We start from the raw sequence: 15445 nt of genomic DNA, 5'->3' as shown, positions 1-15445 counted from the left end.
GGATCCTTCTTTATTTTTAGGTACCGTAAGGATTGGTTTGTGTCCTTCTGTAGTCAGGTACATCCAGATCTCAGTGGTGTGTGGGTCAATTGGCTTTCTGAAAAAAGGAAAAAAAGAAAGCTTTGGCTCAGAGAGTTCACTGGTGCTCATGGTGGAAGGACTCCCACCCCGGCTGATTTTAGGGTCTCCAGTGGAATAATGGCAAGTGGTCTGAATGCCAGCCTGCAGAATTCTTGAATATTTGACCGTGAACTCTCGTGGACGGGGAGGTGTGTCTGGCACATTATCAGTTATATTCATGGACTGAACCGTTGTTTATCAGGCTCCTGCTCTGAGCTAATTGTGTGTTGGATGCTCTTCCAAAAGCTAACTGGATCGATAAATCGCGGGGCCCCGGGAGTAGCGATTGCTGCGTGTTCTGGTCTCCTTCATGCTCCCAGATCAGATGAATTTTACACCAACGCCAGTTTCAGCTACATCGTAACTACCGCTTTGCTGGGGGATCGCTGTGTGTTGCAGGGTGTGGTCGGTAGGAGACGGAGTAAGGGAAGGCTCCCCAAAGTGTCTGTGGCACCCCCTCCTCCCCAAATGTCCCTCCTCCTCACAGGACCACTGTTGTGTCTAACAAAAGGTGGGAGTCGTTGAAATGAACATAATGGTTTGTTTGAACAGACACGTTTTGGCATCACCGAGAAGACGGGCCAGGGGTACGCAGTGGCAGAAAGCACCCAGTGTCCTGGGATTTGCCAGACGACGTCATGTTCTTTCTAAGCTCTGCTCTGAGTCACTTTATTTTCTCTGGTCAAGTTTGCTTCTGCTTCTCCTGATTTCTGACTTCCTAGAGCTCTCATCACCTTCATTATCTCTCTCTAGTGTGTAAGGATCACAACCATAAATAGTATGTAGGTTTTTAGGGGACACCAGACAGCTTTAAAACAAGATGGCAAAGCCTAATCTTTTCATGGTTTTAAATGCCCTTTTAAATTTATTTTGCCATTAATTGTGTGTCATCAAGTTAATGGCTCATAATTCATGGTCCTTTTTCCTGGATTGGAACTTAGAGTTCTGGGTCCATTATTTTTCAAGTATATAGAAAAACAAAGAAAACCAAAACCAAAAAACAAAACCTTGCCCTAAGTGTATTTCAGGGCACTTCTCAGCTTTGGAAATTAGTATCTCTGTGGAGGAAATCCAAATGGCGAATAAAAATATGAAAAGGGGAGAGCGTTGTTAGTCTTGGGGGTCTGCAAATTAGCAGATTAGATACTGTCCCCCACCCCTTTCAGAATGGCAAAAAAATTTAAAAAGCGATAATACCTAGTGCTGGAGAGCATGTGGTGAGAAGGGCAGGGCTATGCATTGCGGTGGGGTAAGGATTGCTACAACCTTTAAAAGTAATTTGATCGTTTCTATTAAAATAATCTACTCAAAGAGTGCTCTCCACTTAGGCCTGGTTGTTTTGCTTTTTGGGATTCTGTCCGGCAAGCCTAGAAGCAACTCTGACTCCTTAGGTTAGATGGAGAGCCGGGTTTGTCCACTTCAGCCGTGCTGACATTTGGGGCTGGATAATGCTTTGCTGTGGGAGACCAGAGTGACTTGGGGGATGGTTAGCACATTTTCAGCCCCTGCCACCCCCCCACCCCCCAGCTTGGACAACCAAAAACCTCTCCAGACATTGCCAAATGGTGTAGAGGGATGTTTCCTGCAGTATTATTTGTGTTGGCGAAGGAACTGGAAGAAGCTTAACTAGACATGAGTAAGGCAACTGCAGCAGCCTCAGACTCCAGAGTACCACGCACCTTTTAAAGATTGGGTTACCCTATATCCTCTGACCCAGAGACTTGCTGCCTAGAATTTTGAAGTGGGACAGTCAAGGTGCAGAGTACCCTGTTTTGTCTGCTGGCATTTTTGGAGGAACAGCCACCACAGCCCCTTCTCCCCCTATGTGTGTGTCACTTTGATCAGGCATGTGTGGGAGAGAAAAGAATAGTAACACCCAGGAAGCTGTAATAGCCAAATGGGTGGGGTGGTCTGAGATGATGAAATTTGTTGGAATTTAAAAATGTAGGGCGCCTGGGTGGCTCAGTGGGTTAAAGCCTCTGCCTTCAGCTCAGGTCATGGTCCCAGGGTCCTGGGATCGAGCCCCACATTGGGCTCTCTGCTCCGCAGGGAACCTGCTTCCTCCTCTCTCTCTGCCTGACTCTCTGCCTACTCGTGATCTCTCTGTCAAATAAATAAAATCTTTTAAAAAAATAAAAATAAATAAAAATGTAAACATTCTTATTCTTGCCCATAGTGTTTGGTCCCTCTGCAAACCTGTCCAGGCATATTTTAAAAGGGACCTAGCATCTTCCTACATCGTCCTCTCGAACGTTCTCACGTGTGTGTGCCGTCAGCCTGCCGTTTTCCCGTCCAGCTGGGAGAGTTACTGCCATTTGCTGACCTCGAGCCCTCCCTGGGCCTCCCCTATTCCAGATAAAAGAAACCCATTCTTACGGGGACTGTCGTCCGGCGCCAGTCCCTGGAGAAAGATCTTGAACAGGCATGCTTTCTCCTTTAGGGTCGACTGGATGCTCCTGTACCAGGGGATGGTGGTGCTGGCCGCCTGCCAGGTGTGGTGGACCTGGGAGGTGGAGGACGTCTTCCACGAAGTGCAGAAAGGGAAGAAGCAGGCCATGAAGGAGTATGGCAAGAAAATGCACCGGCAGATCGACGAGCTGGTCACTCGGATCACCATGCCATTGAGCAAAAACGACAGAAAGAAATACAACACGGCCCTCATCATCGATGTGCACGCTAGGGACATAGTTGACTCTTTCATAAGAAGCAGGTAGGGACCCCCGGGGGCCCCGGTGTGTCACAGCATGTGTTTCCTGCCCCGCGTGGCCTCGCAGTTTCTCTGACCTCCTCTCCCGCCTCTCCCCTCCTCTCCCCTCCCCTTCCAGCATTCTCGAGGCCCAGGAGTTTGAGTGGGAGAGTCAGCTGCGGTTCTACTGGGACCGGGAGCCGGACGAGCTGAACATCCGGCAGTGCACGGGCACCTTCAGCTATGGCTACGAGTACATGGGTCTGAACGGGAGGCTGGTCATCACACCACTCACGGACCGCATCTACCTGACTCTCACGCAGGTGACTGGCCACCCAGACCGCGCGCTTACCAGTGGTCCCTGGTTCTGGATTGCTCTCCAAGTGTGATTGGGTTGCCTGCAGGCACCGCACTGGGTTGACTGGTGTCCCTCCTTCCCGAGTCATGTCCTCTCTGAACCTCACGATGTGACCTTCTTTGGAAATACGCTCTTTGTCCATTTAATTAGGGAAGGATTGGGAACATCTGGGATTAGGGTCCCCAGATCTTCTGACTGGTGTCCCTGTGAGAAGAGGATGCAGAGAGACAGGAAAGGTGACATTAAGTTGGGGGCAGGGGTTGGAGCGAGGTGGCCCCATGCCAGGGAAGCCAAGAGCCAAGCCACCAGAGCCAAGAACCCCCCCCCCTCGAAGCTTTGGAGGGAGCGCTGCCTTGCCAACAGCTCGACTTCAGACTCCTGGCCCTCAGTGCCGTGAACAAATGCATTTCTGGTGTTTTCAGCCCCCACTTGGTGGGAATCTCCAAGGGCAGCCCCAGGAAACCAGTGCCGGGAGCAAAGGACATCACTGTTCAAAATCCGTAAACGCATTTAAACTCGGAGCAGGACGTACCTGCCACCTTCTGGGATGGGGCCGCTGCCGGTTCAGGTGGCTCCTAACTCAGCCCTCAGGCTTGCCAGTTTGCTGAAAGGGCTCACAGAACTCACGCGGTCCTAACTGTGGTTTATCCTAGCAAAGGGATACAGGTCAGAACCCGCAGCAGGAGGTGGGTGGGGGGAGCAGGCTGGGGCCTGCACTTCCCGGTCGCGGTGTCCTCGTGCAGACGGCACTCTCCCTTGCGGTGGCCGTGTGGCCGCGGGCAGCAGGCTTTACCACGTGGCAAGCTCGCCGGGGATGCAGGTGTGGGGGTTCCAGAGGGGACTGGTCATGCAGAAACGACCGATGGCTTGCGCGGCCGACTTTAGCTTCCAGCCCCTCCAGGAAGTCAAGGTGATGGCACGTGGCCCGACGTCAGGGTTCTCAGGACATTCCATGGGCTTTGAGATCAACTCCTAGAATCTGGAGACACAGGGCCGGAACTTTCCGTGGGGAGGGCTAACCCTGTATGGCACAGATGTACGTGTGTGCATGGGCCTCGTCTCTGGGAACGACTGGGGCCTCGTCCTCAGGGTCGGCACCCGTTCTGGCGTGTCGCTTAGTCCTTGGTATACTGGTCCCTGTATCACAGCATGGGGCGGGGGAGGGGAGGGAGCGGTAGAGGTCAATGGAAAAACAGAAATGTTAACAAAATAGCGACTGTCAGGAAAGGTGAGTGTGGACATGTCCATTGTCACGTGTGTACCACGCATATATTGTCAGGGTTTGGGAAACGCCACCTGTTTCCTTATGTGACTCAGACCACATAGGCTTTATTTGGCTCCTTCACAGGCGCTGTCCATGTACCTGGGGGGCGCCCCTGCGGGCCCAGCAGGTACCGGCAAGACTGAGACCACCAAGGACCTGGCCAAAGCCCTGGGCTTGCTCTGTGTTGTGACCAACTGTGGGGAAGGCATGGACTACAAGGTACGGCGGAGAGCTGAACGCGGGACGTGGGGGGAGGCACTGCGGCCCACACTCTTCTGGAGACCGCTGGGAGGAGAGTGCACAGAGAAGAAACCTTCCACCCTCAGTCTCAGAACTCACCCCTGTCTGCGGTGTCAGCAGCATGTAGAGCAAAGGTCGCAAACCAAAAAGTCACCAGAGCCGCCTAGGTACAGTAAGTGAGGACAACGGCAGGTGCAGACAGTAGGGGCGCTGAGGAGTGAGGTGAGGCCAAGGCCGGCGGCAGGGCACAGCTTCAGCTGGGGGGCACCACTTCCTAACTGTGGTTAGGCATTACCACTGGGGAAGATGGACCTGCTGCGGCTTGATTTTCCAGTCTCTCTATCTATCTTCCTTCCTTCTTTAGATTTTATTTATTTATTTGACAGCCAGAGATCACAAGTAGGCAGAGAGGCAGAGAGAGAGAGGAAGGGAAGCAGGCTCCCTGCTGAGCAGAGAGCCCGATGCGGGGCTCGATCCCAGAACCCTGGGATCATGACCTGAGCTGAAGGCAGAGGATTTAACCCACTGAGCCACCCAGGTGCCCCGATTTTCCAGTATTTCAAGAGGAGCCAGAACCCTGGAGTTTTCTATGAAAATCCTTAAATTTGTAAAGTCCTGTGAATGGGAGGGTTGGCCCATGAGGGTCCCACCAGTCTTGCCAGAAAGATCCATGAGTGGGGCGGTTGGCTGGCTGCCTCTCTGCCAACCTGATGTTCACTCTCTGTTTTAATTTAGGCAATTTATCTGTAAATGTCTCATGTGCGATTTCATTTCATTTCATTTTATTATTTATTTAAGATTTTACTTATTTGACAGAGAGAGGAAACACAAGCAGGGGAGCAGGAGAGGGAGCAGCAGGCTTCCCACTGAGCAGGGAGCCCGACGGGGGGCTCAATCCCAGGACCCTGGGACCATGACCTGAGCCCAGGCAGATGCTTAATGACTGAGCCACCCAGGTGCCCCATCATGTGCGATTTTGAAGATGAAAATTGCCCTTGTGCTTTTTTTTTCCCCCCGCCCCATTCACGCTAGGCCATTGGGAAGATTTTCTCTGGCCTCGCCCAGTGTGGGGCTTGGGGCTGCTTTGATGAGTTTAACCGCATCGACGCGTCTGTGCTGTCAGTCATCTCGTCTCAGATCCAGACGATCCGAAATGCCCTGATCCACCAGCTCACCACGTTCCAGGTGGGCACGAGGGAGGGCTGCCCCGTCACGTTCTCCAGGCTGGAAGTTCGGCTGCGTGACCTTAGAAATCTCAGATGACAATTCGACAGATTTTTGCTTTCAAATCAAGATGGTTGGGTTTCCCCCAGATTATCAGCCTCTTGGAGAATCAGGGACGGCAGTGTTCTAGAACGTCAAGTGAATTCCAGACAGAGAAGTAGTAGTAGCTATGGACAGGTGAGGCAGCGTTCTCAAGGGATGGATGGAGCCTCCATTAAAGGAAAAAAATATTCTGGGTCACTTCCCAAGTTTGAGAACGAGGCAGCATTCAGGATTAGTGGTCCATTCAGGCAGAATGTCTTTTGATAGCTGTTATCACACAAGCACAAAATTTTGCCTTCCTGCCTCGTCAAGTTAGGGGATTAAAACGAGCAGCATTTTTAATGAAGAGGCAGATTTGAGAAGTTTTTAGTGCCCTCCGATCTGTGTCCCTCCGAGGACGTATATGTAGACCCGAGCTGATAAGACTATTAAGTTACAGCTGAGGAGGCCAGATCAGAATTTGGAGAAACACGATCTTATTACATAATTTAGATAGCCCAGAAGTGGGTTCTCTGACCAAAGGGACCAGAGTGGCTGGGCCAAGTCCCTGCACTGGGGTCCCCTGGACCCTAACGTGCTCTGCTGCCCCCCCACCCCTGAATTTTGTCACCTTCATGCCACTCACCCTGCAGACACACCACATGTGTCCCTGTCTGCCTGAAACTGTCCTTCCTTCCTTTGTGCCTGAAAATGCCTTTTTTTCCTCCAAGGCCCTAAGCAGCCTCATGGAGAAGTTCAGCCTGCAGATTTGGGTTGGGCTGGTGGGGACTGGCTTGCGGGTGACTCCGTGGCCCTGGTGTCCTGCCTGCTTTTCTCCCAGGCCTCAGTGCGGCTCACTGTTAAGAGATAATGTAATCTCGATCCCATTAAACATTTTTAGGATTCCCATAAAGGCTTTGGGTGAGTGTTCTTTTAATGGGTTCTTCTGAACTATTTTAGGGCCGTGCTTACTGCTTCTGAGAGAAGGAAATCGAACCTGCAGTGCATTCAGGTTTCTAGAAGCTTTTTTTTTTTTTTTTTTAAGATTTTATTTATTTGTCAGAAAGAGAGAGCACAAGTAGGGGGAGATGCAGGCAGAAGGAGAAGCAGCCTTCCTGCTGAGCAAGGAGCCCAATATGGGACTTGATCCCAGGATTCTGGGATCATGACCTGAGCTGAAGGCAGACGCTTAACTGACTGAGCCCCCCCAGGCGTCTCTAGAAGCTGTGGTTTTAAGAACAGGCCAGTCCATCATCTCCAGAAGGCAATCGAGGCCCCACATGGATATCAGGGAGCGGGTGAGGGTGGTCTCATTGTGGGCTTGGCAGACAGGACAGTGGCCTCCTTCCTTGGGGAGCATCAGCGACCTGCTGGGTGGCCCTCTTGTCACTGAGGCAGTCTGTGCCTCATAAAAACACCGTTTTCTATCTTTTTGCTATCTGGTGAACCAGTGAAAAAAACAAAATAGTAAACTCTTAGAGAAAGAAATGGGGACAGGTGAAACTGGCTAAAGAAAGTCAAAATAAAGGAGCATCTGGGACAGCCCCAGGCTGCTCTCCTGCCCCGCATCGGCCACTTGTCAAGCAGCGCGCAGACCCTGGCTTGGATCGGAGTTGGGTGGGGGCGTGCAGGGCTCGCCCCCTAGAACACTCGGGTCAGAAGCACGAGGACGCTGCGTTTAACTCCTGGAAACGGAAGGGAGTCAGACGGTGGCCTCTGCCGCAGACCCATGGAGACGAACAGCCCCGTGGTGCCCCCGGCCCCCCGTCCCCGGTGGTAAACCTCTTCCTTTCCAACCGTCCTCCAGTTTGAAGGGCAGGAGATCTCCCTGGACCCGAAGATGGGCATCTTCATCACCATGAACCCAGGCTACGCGGGCCGCACGGAGCTGCCCGAGTCAGTGAAGGCCCTCTTCAGGCCCGTGGTGGTGATCGTGCCCGACCTGCAGCAGATCTGTGAGATCATGCTCTTCTCTGAGGGCTTCCTCTGGGCCAAGGTGAGGCCTCCTTAGTGCCGGGCTCGGCCCGACCCTCCCACGGCCCTGGCTCTGCACTCAGACCAGGCACTTGGGAAGTTTGCATTCTGTGTGGCTTAATTTTTTCGTTCGTTCGTTCTTTCTTTCTTTCTTTTTTTTTTTTAAACTTTGTCTCTCTTCTCCTGTGCCTTTTTAAAACCGCAAGTCTTATTTACAAGTCATCTGACTCCCCAGAAGTGGCTGCAGTAGTGCAGAGTTCTACCTGCCCCTCCCCCAGCCCCCCCCCCCACGATGACATCTTACACCCTCCAAGGCAGGCTGTCAGAGTGACAAGGGCACAGTGCTGTCAGCTCAGGTACAAGCTTTATCTGGATTCCATCAGATGTTCTATCCTCTCTCTCTGGTGTGTATGTAGAATTCTAGAACATTTTGTTGCCCGTGTGCTGTAACCGGAGCCACAATCAGGATACAGAACTGGGCCATCGCCACAAAGAAAGTCCTTCCTGTCATTCTCTGGTATCACATCTCCCCCCCCCGCCCGACCCCCACCCCGGCCCTGACTCCTGGCAACCCCCTGCCATTCTCGGTCATGACAACCGGTCACTTCGAGAATGTTCTGTACATGGAATCATACGTAGGTAACCCTTGATGGGCTTCCTTCACTTAGCCTCGTACCACGTACACACACGCACCCAATGTCCTTTATCATCTTTTAAAATATGTATAAAAAAGTATGCTCCTGTATTTTCCTAGAAGGTTCTGAAAAACGTACAAAATAGCAAATACTTCCCGCACAAAGGGTTGTGAGGTTTCTTTTCTGTAATTTTTTTTAAGATTTTATTTTTATTTATTTGACAGAGATCACAAGTAGGCAGAGAGGCGGGCAGAGAGAGAGGAGGGAGCAGGCTCCCCGCCGAGCAGAGAGCCCGATGCGGGGCTCGATCCCAGGATCCTGGGATAGAGCCCGATGCGGGGCTCGATCCCAGGATCCTGGGATCATGACCTGAGCCGAAGGCAGAGGCTTTAACCCACTGAGCCACACAGGCACCCCCGTAATTTTTTTTTTTAAAGGCTCTTACTGCTCGCACATTGTCCAGATTTTGAATAGGAGTGTTGGAATCTCTGGTTCTTAGTCCCCATATCATCCTTAGGGAGCAGCAGGCCTTGAATCCTTGAGGTAGTAGTCTATATCGGTGGCTACATCAGTAGTCTATGAGGGGCTGACTTGTCTTGAAAGATGAGTTGCAAGAGAAGCTTTTTAAAATTTTATTTATTTATTTATTTATTTATTAAGATTTTATTTATTCATCTGACAGAGATCACAAATAGGCAGAGAGAGAGAGGGAAGCAGGCTCCCTGCTGAGCAGAGACCTGATGTGGGGCTTGATCCCAGGACCCTGAGACCATGACCTGAGCGGAGGGCAGAGGCTTAACCCACTGAGCCACCCAGGTGCCCCGAGAAGCTTTTTTTTTTTTTAAAGATTTTATTTATTTATTTGAGAGAAACAGAGCACGAGTGAGCATGAATTGTGGGGGAAGGACAGAGGGAGAGGGAGAAGCTGGCTCCTCGCTGGGCAGGGAGCCCCACATGGAGCTCGATCCCAGGACCCCGAGATCCTGACCTGAGCTGAAGGCAGAGGCTTAACTGACTGAGCCACCCAGACGCCACCCGGAAAAGATTTACTATGTTTAGGTCCAAATAAACAGGAAGCACATTTTTAGAGTGTGATTGCTATGATTTTAAAAAGTTGGAGGGGTTCTAGTCTTTAAACGAAGCCACTGAAGATGTTCCTCCGCTTTCAGAGAGAGTTCCTCAAATTTTGGTGAGACCTGCATTCTTTGAAATTAGTGCTTAATTTGTCATTGTTGAAAATGAAGACCCCCCCTCTCACCCCAAGGTCTTGCCCTTAGAGGCAAGGTCTGTTTGCTAATGGAGCATCTGAACAGCTTCACGTCCATTTTCTTTGTAGAATGATGTCCTGTTGCTTTTGGGTCATTTTCTTTCTTTGCTTTTCATTGTTTTTGATCACAAAAGACCCTGGCCAAAAAGATGACCGTCCTCTATAAGCTGGCCCGGGAGCAGCTCTCCAAGCAACACCACTATGATTTTGGACTGAGAGCCCTGAAGTCCGTGTTGGTAATGGCTGGAGAGCTGAAGAGAGGCTCTTCTGACCTTCAAGAGGTAGGGGGCTGCGCATGCCCGCGTCTGCCAGGGCTTCATGTGGTTCATGGGCAGCGAACGAGTGTGGAGATGAGATGGCAGGCTATACTCTCATCCCCCCGGAAAGCTTTGGTCTTCACTGTCACTTCATTTGGTTGCTGGCCTTAATTAGGTCTCTTATTTATTATTATTATTATTCAATTTGACTAATTACTAGGTCAAGTTGAAAGTCTTCATAGCACCAGTTTCTGAGGCTTCAGTGGTAATAACCAGTCCACAATTGCAGGAAGGTGGGGTGGAGGGGTGGAGGTCAACCCCGTTCTCAGGAAGACATGAGCATGTTTTGGCTATTTTTTGTTTTTCCTGCTTTTCCATAAAAGCACGGGACTTACTCCAAAGCAGACCTCGGCCGCTCTGTGGTCCATAGGCTCCCCTGGTTCTCTAGCCTCTGTACTTGCAACGCTGTATGTCTTATATTTTATATAAAGCTTCGTTTTCTATTTCATAAGAGGATTTCTAGACTAGTCCCCGGGTCTTTCGGAAATACCTCTGAAGGCGTCTCTTGCGTTCCGTCCAGGATGTGGTGCTGATGAGGGCCCTTCGAGACATGAATCTGCCCAAGTTCGTCTTTGAGGACGTCCCTCTCTTCCTTGGTTTGATTTCCGACCTGTTTCCCGGACTAGACTGCCCGCGTGTCCGCTACCCCCATTTTAACGACGCCGTGCAGCAGGTCCTGGAGGAGGGCGGCTACGTCGTCTTACCTGTCCAGGTAAGTGAGCGCACGGGCGTCGTCTGGGTCCTTACTGGTTGAAAAAATTGAATGTGGTAAAATCCACCCAACATTTACCATCTTAGGCATTTTTCCCTGACTTTTTCTTTTTATTGTACTAAAGTACCCGTAACAAAAATCTCCATCTTACCCGTTTTCTGTACAGTTCAGCTGGGTGAAGTATATTCCTATTGCTGTGAAAGAGATTTCCAGAACTTCTCCATCCGGCAAAACCGACACTCTGTCCCCATTAATCAGCAACTCCCCAGCCCCTCCCCAGCCCCCGGTCCTCCCCTGCCTTTCCCCCCTGCCCCGCTTTCTGTCTCTATTAATCTGACTCCTCTGGGGACCTCACGTAAGTGACATCTTGCGGCCTTGGTCCTTTTCTGGCTGGCTTATTTCACTCGGCATGTTTTCATGGTTCATCCATGTTTTAGCAGGTGTCAGAATCACCTTCCTTTTTGAGGCCCAGTCATGTTCCGCAGCATGTACATACCGCCCTCCAGCTGTTTTTGGTATACCGTGATGGCTCAAGTGTTTCGTTTTGGGGTCCCACCATCTCACGCTCTCTCCCCACCCCACCTTTTTCTTTCTCCACAATCCCACTTAGAAGAAAAATTAGATGTTACTGATAAGATTCTGATCGTCTGAAGTCTGTAAGGTTGTATATGTTGTCCATAAGCCAAAAAGTACTACCAGCGTCTTCTGCTGAGGGTATAAATGCCTAAGACTCCAGGACCAGAGTGGCTGCCTCTGGTTGGGCTGTCTCAGGGCATCAGGCTCCCTTGAGGCCTGGGGCTGGGGCAGCCGGTACCGGTCACCAACGAGAGAGCTCGCTGCACCTTTCCTACCCTGACGTTTTCCTCTAGAGTTGGTGGTTTAGAAAGGGAATGTGAAATGATGTAGCGGCAACAGAAAAACAATCCGGCAGTTCCCCAAGACGTTAATTGTAGAGTTACGTACCTCCAGGGGGAATGAGAACGTAGGTCCACGCAAGAACTCCTACACGATGTCTGGGTAAGAGCCCAGAAATAGAAGCCACGCAAATGCTCATCCACGGGTGAATAAAACAGAGGCGATATGTCCACACAAAGGAGTAGTCCTTGGCCACAAAAAAGAAATCCGTTCTGACCCACGGATGGACGCTGAGAACGTGCGAAGCGAGAGCAGCCAGATGCCAAAGCCTGCAGATCCTGTGATCTGTGTGATTCCGTTCATGTCATTCCGTTTACGTATGCAGATGGCGCAAGTCCACGGACACGGAAAGCTGATGAGCAGCCCCAGCGGCTGGGGGCAGGGCTGGGAAGAGAGGGCAAATGAATGCAGAGTTTTGGGGGTGGGGGGCGGGGAGTAAAATGATTTAAAATTGAACAGGGTCGCACTGCGTGTCCTAAGACCTGCTGAACCGCACTCTCAGAATGGGCAGATTATATGGTATGTGGATTATAGCTCAACAAAGCTGTTTTTTTTTTAAAAAAAATTTTTACCCCAGCTGCCAATGGTTGCCCCACAGGTGGATAAAGTGGTCCAGATGTTTGAGACCATGTTAACCCGCCACACGACCATGGTGGTGGGGCCTACCGGAGGGGGCAAGTCTGTGGTCATCAACGCTCTGTGTCAGGCCCAGACCAAGTGAGTATGACACCGAGGGGAGGGCCTGCTTGCCAGGGTGGTTTCCTGGTCCTGTTGGTGGTGGTATCATGGAGTCCCATTTTGCTTTCTCAATTCCTGGGAGATAAAATTTGTCTTAAAACACTGCCTTTTAAAAGAAAAAAAAATTTATTTATTTATAGAGCAGGGGGAGGGGCGGAGGAGAGGAGGAGAGAGAGTCTTAAGCAGACTTTGCTGAATGTGGACACCAATGCGGGGCTTGATCCCATGATTCTGAGATCATGACCTGAGCCGAAACCCAAGTCAGATGCTTAACTGACTGAGCCACCCAGGTGCCCCAAACACTGCATTTTTTTTTTTAATTATGAGAGCAAAAAGTTAATTCATGCTTGAAACTACATATAGCCCCCCCCCCCCAAAGAAGGCATTTTCAATCCAGGTGTAATCCAGTTTAAAAGGAACACAAAATGTTTTTAATACATTGGACGCATGTGGCCACCAGTCATCTTCAAGACCCAGTCATCTTCAGAATCGCATACAACAGAAAAAGAGAGAAGGGGGGGGACCCATTACACAGGGTCGGTATTCAGTTCTGAACGCTGAAATCTGAACACATCAGCGTCCTAAACCCCATGTTAGACTCAGAGCGTCTCTCCTCGTTTCACTGCTGATTGGTGAATTTAGAAGGCAAAACGGTGACCCTTTTGTGCCTCAGACTGTGATGAGGCTTATCTGTGAGATAACAAGCTTATAAAGATATTTTGAAAATTAACTTGTTAAGTTGTATTTCTTGGCATTCAGTTTGCCCCTTGCGAGTAAGTGGGGGCACTCAGCCTTTTGCAGCTATTTTATGGGATCAGAGTGGCCAAAAACGGTGTCATCCCTGCAAAGGCCTTATTATTCCCAGCCCAGCGGGAGCAATGCTGCTCCAAGGGACAGGGACCTCACACTCCTAACAGAATATTCTGAAGACCTGTAGTGAGTCGTAGTGCCTGTCCTCACACCGAGATGGATTTTTGACTTCTCACTTTTCTCTCAAGCAAGAACTCGGTTCCAGAAGGACTTCCCTGTATGCTAATATTCCAGCAAAAACCTAAATCAAGCCTTATAATCTTTGTGACTTTAACATTTCTAGATAGTCTATAAAGCTAATGAGTAAGTTACTGTCATTTTTTTTTTTATTTCTTCCTATGTTTCTTATGAGAAAACCAAGGGACAGTGACTTACTGATTTCAAATGGGTTGTGCCATAGCCAACCTGCCTTTTATTATTTTTTTAAATAAATATTTTACTTGAAAGACAGAAAGAGGCAAAGGGAGGAGCAGGGAGCCTGATGTGGGGCTCGATCCCAAGACCCTGGGATCATGACCTGAGCTGAAGGTAGATGCTTAACCCACTGAGCCACCCAGGCACTCCTGCCCTTTATTCTTTAATTAATTAATCATTAGGTAATTGATAGAGTTATCATATACACGTGTGTATATGCATGCCATCATTATTTTGATTTACTTAGTTAATTATGAACTTGTGTGAAGTCCAGTTTTCTGTAGATGAATTAATCCCATGCATTGCAGGAATTTACAGGCGTTATGGAGGCTAATGCTCTGTCTACATGATTTATAAAGTCAGCAACCCAGAACAGATATGCTATGAGTATGAGGAATTGAACATCCGTAGTCCAAGGGTGTGTTATGTTGTCTTGGATGACTGTTATCTCCTATGAACTAATTATGAAACAGTCACATAAATTGTCATAGGCATGAATATGTAACTTAGCTTCTCTCTGCCCCCAAAAGGCCAAGCTGTGTTTTCAGTTCAGACCTCACTTTTGTTGGGGCCACATTTTTGGTGAAACATGGTTCCCTTGATTTAATATAAGCCATTAACAGTCAATGGGAAGCCCAGGGCAGAGTTTGGGTGGAGTGTGTTTTGTGTTGTTTTGTTTTATTTTAACTTGATTAGCCAACATATAGAACAACATTAGTTTCAGATGTGTGGATTGCATTTTAAATTCTGGGTTGGATCCAAAACATCAAATCCCCATCTAGGTGCCACAGACCATTTTCCTAATGTGTTCAGGCCACCTGGACCACAGCTGAAGCCTCTCCTTTGATTTAGGCTTGGGCTGGTGACCAAGTTGTACATCTTGAATCCTAAAGCCGTGAGTGTCACAGAGCTTTATGGCATCCTGGACCCCACTACCCGAGACTGGACGGACGGGGTGCTGTCAAACATCTTCAGGGAGATCAATAGGCCAACAGATAAGAAGGAGCGGAAGTGAGTACCTTTGTGAGTAGGAGAGGGCCTGCGTTAGCTCATGTTAATTACCTCAATGTTTGGATAAAAAAGGACAATGTACAGTATTGTCGTTTCATGCATGGATGTCCACAGACTTAGAGTCAGATGTCGAGGGCTCTGTTCACAGATTGCCTGGTGGGATCTTAGTTCTCTATGTGTTCCCTCTGTCTCCTCGACTGGGAGGATGCTCTCCCCTCTGTAAGGGTACCCGTCATTGGAGAAGGGCCCACCTGGATGATCCAAGATGCTGTCATCTTGAGATCCTTAATTACATCAGCAAAGACCACCCCCCCCCACTGGCAAAAAAAAAATCATCATTAGTTCTGATGGACCTATCTTTTGGGGGCCACAATTCAACCCATTGCGCATGGGTATATGAAATACTTCCCTTTTCCCTTAAACTTACTGTGAGAAAAGTCGGTGTCCAAACCAGTGGTAGCTAGCCATTGATATTCAGTCTCATTTTTAATGAAAGAATGAGACCGTGGTACCGTCTGTCTCCGTGAACAGATGCTACTGCACTACCGCAGACCATTCCACGCGGGAATGTAGGTCTGTGCTGTCAGCCCTCCAGGCTGCAAGAGAAGCAAGACATCCAGACTTTTGTGTGATGTTTCTTTATCCTTAAATGTTGCTGACTCAGTTTTTATAAAAGATTATTTATTGGAGGGGGAGAAGGAGAGAATCTCCAAGCATATTCCCCACTGAGCGCTGAGCC

At 49.5% G+C, this 15445-nt stretch overlaps 1 protein-coding gene across 4 annotated transcripts in view; it reads left to right on the top strand.

The window, feature by feature from the left end:
• The window catches only part of DNAH10 (dynein axonemal heavy chain 10), a 134711-nt gene that overhangs the window by 62477 nt on the left and 56789 nt on the right, over positions 1–15445 (top strand). For all 4 annotated transcript variants that reach the window (XM_047697233.1, XM_047697234.1, XM_047697235.1 and 1 more), the window contains 9 exons: positions 2561–2830; positions 2946–3129; positions 4513–4647; positions 5701–5853; positions 7721–7909; positions 9924–10070; positions 10627–10818; positions 12332–12450; positions 14548–14706. In XM_047697233.1, coding sequence (XP_047553189.1) covers positions 2561–2830; positions 2946–3129; positions 4513–4647; positions 5701–5853; positions 7721–7909; positions 9924–10070; positions 10627–10818; positions 12332–12450; positions 14548–14706 — 1548 coding nt within the window. The remainder of the gene's footprint in view (positions 1–2560; positions 2831–2945; positions 3130–4512; positions 4648–5700; positions 5854–7720; positions 7910–9923; positions 10071–10626; positions 10819–12331; positions 12451–14547; positions 14707–15445) is intronic.

This window comes from Lutra lutra, chromosome 12, assembly GCF_902655055.1.
Source record: "Lutra lutra chromosome 12, mLutLut1.2, whole genome shotgun sequence".
NCBI classification, from domain to species: Eukaryota; Metazoa; Chordata; class Mammalia; order Carnivora; family Mustelidae; genus Lutra; species Lutra lutra.
Note: the sequence above shows the minus strand (reverse complement) of the source record. Positions and strands in the feature narration are given on the sequence as shown.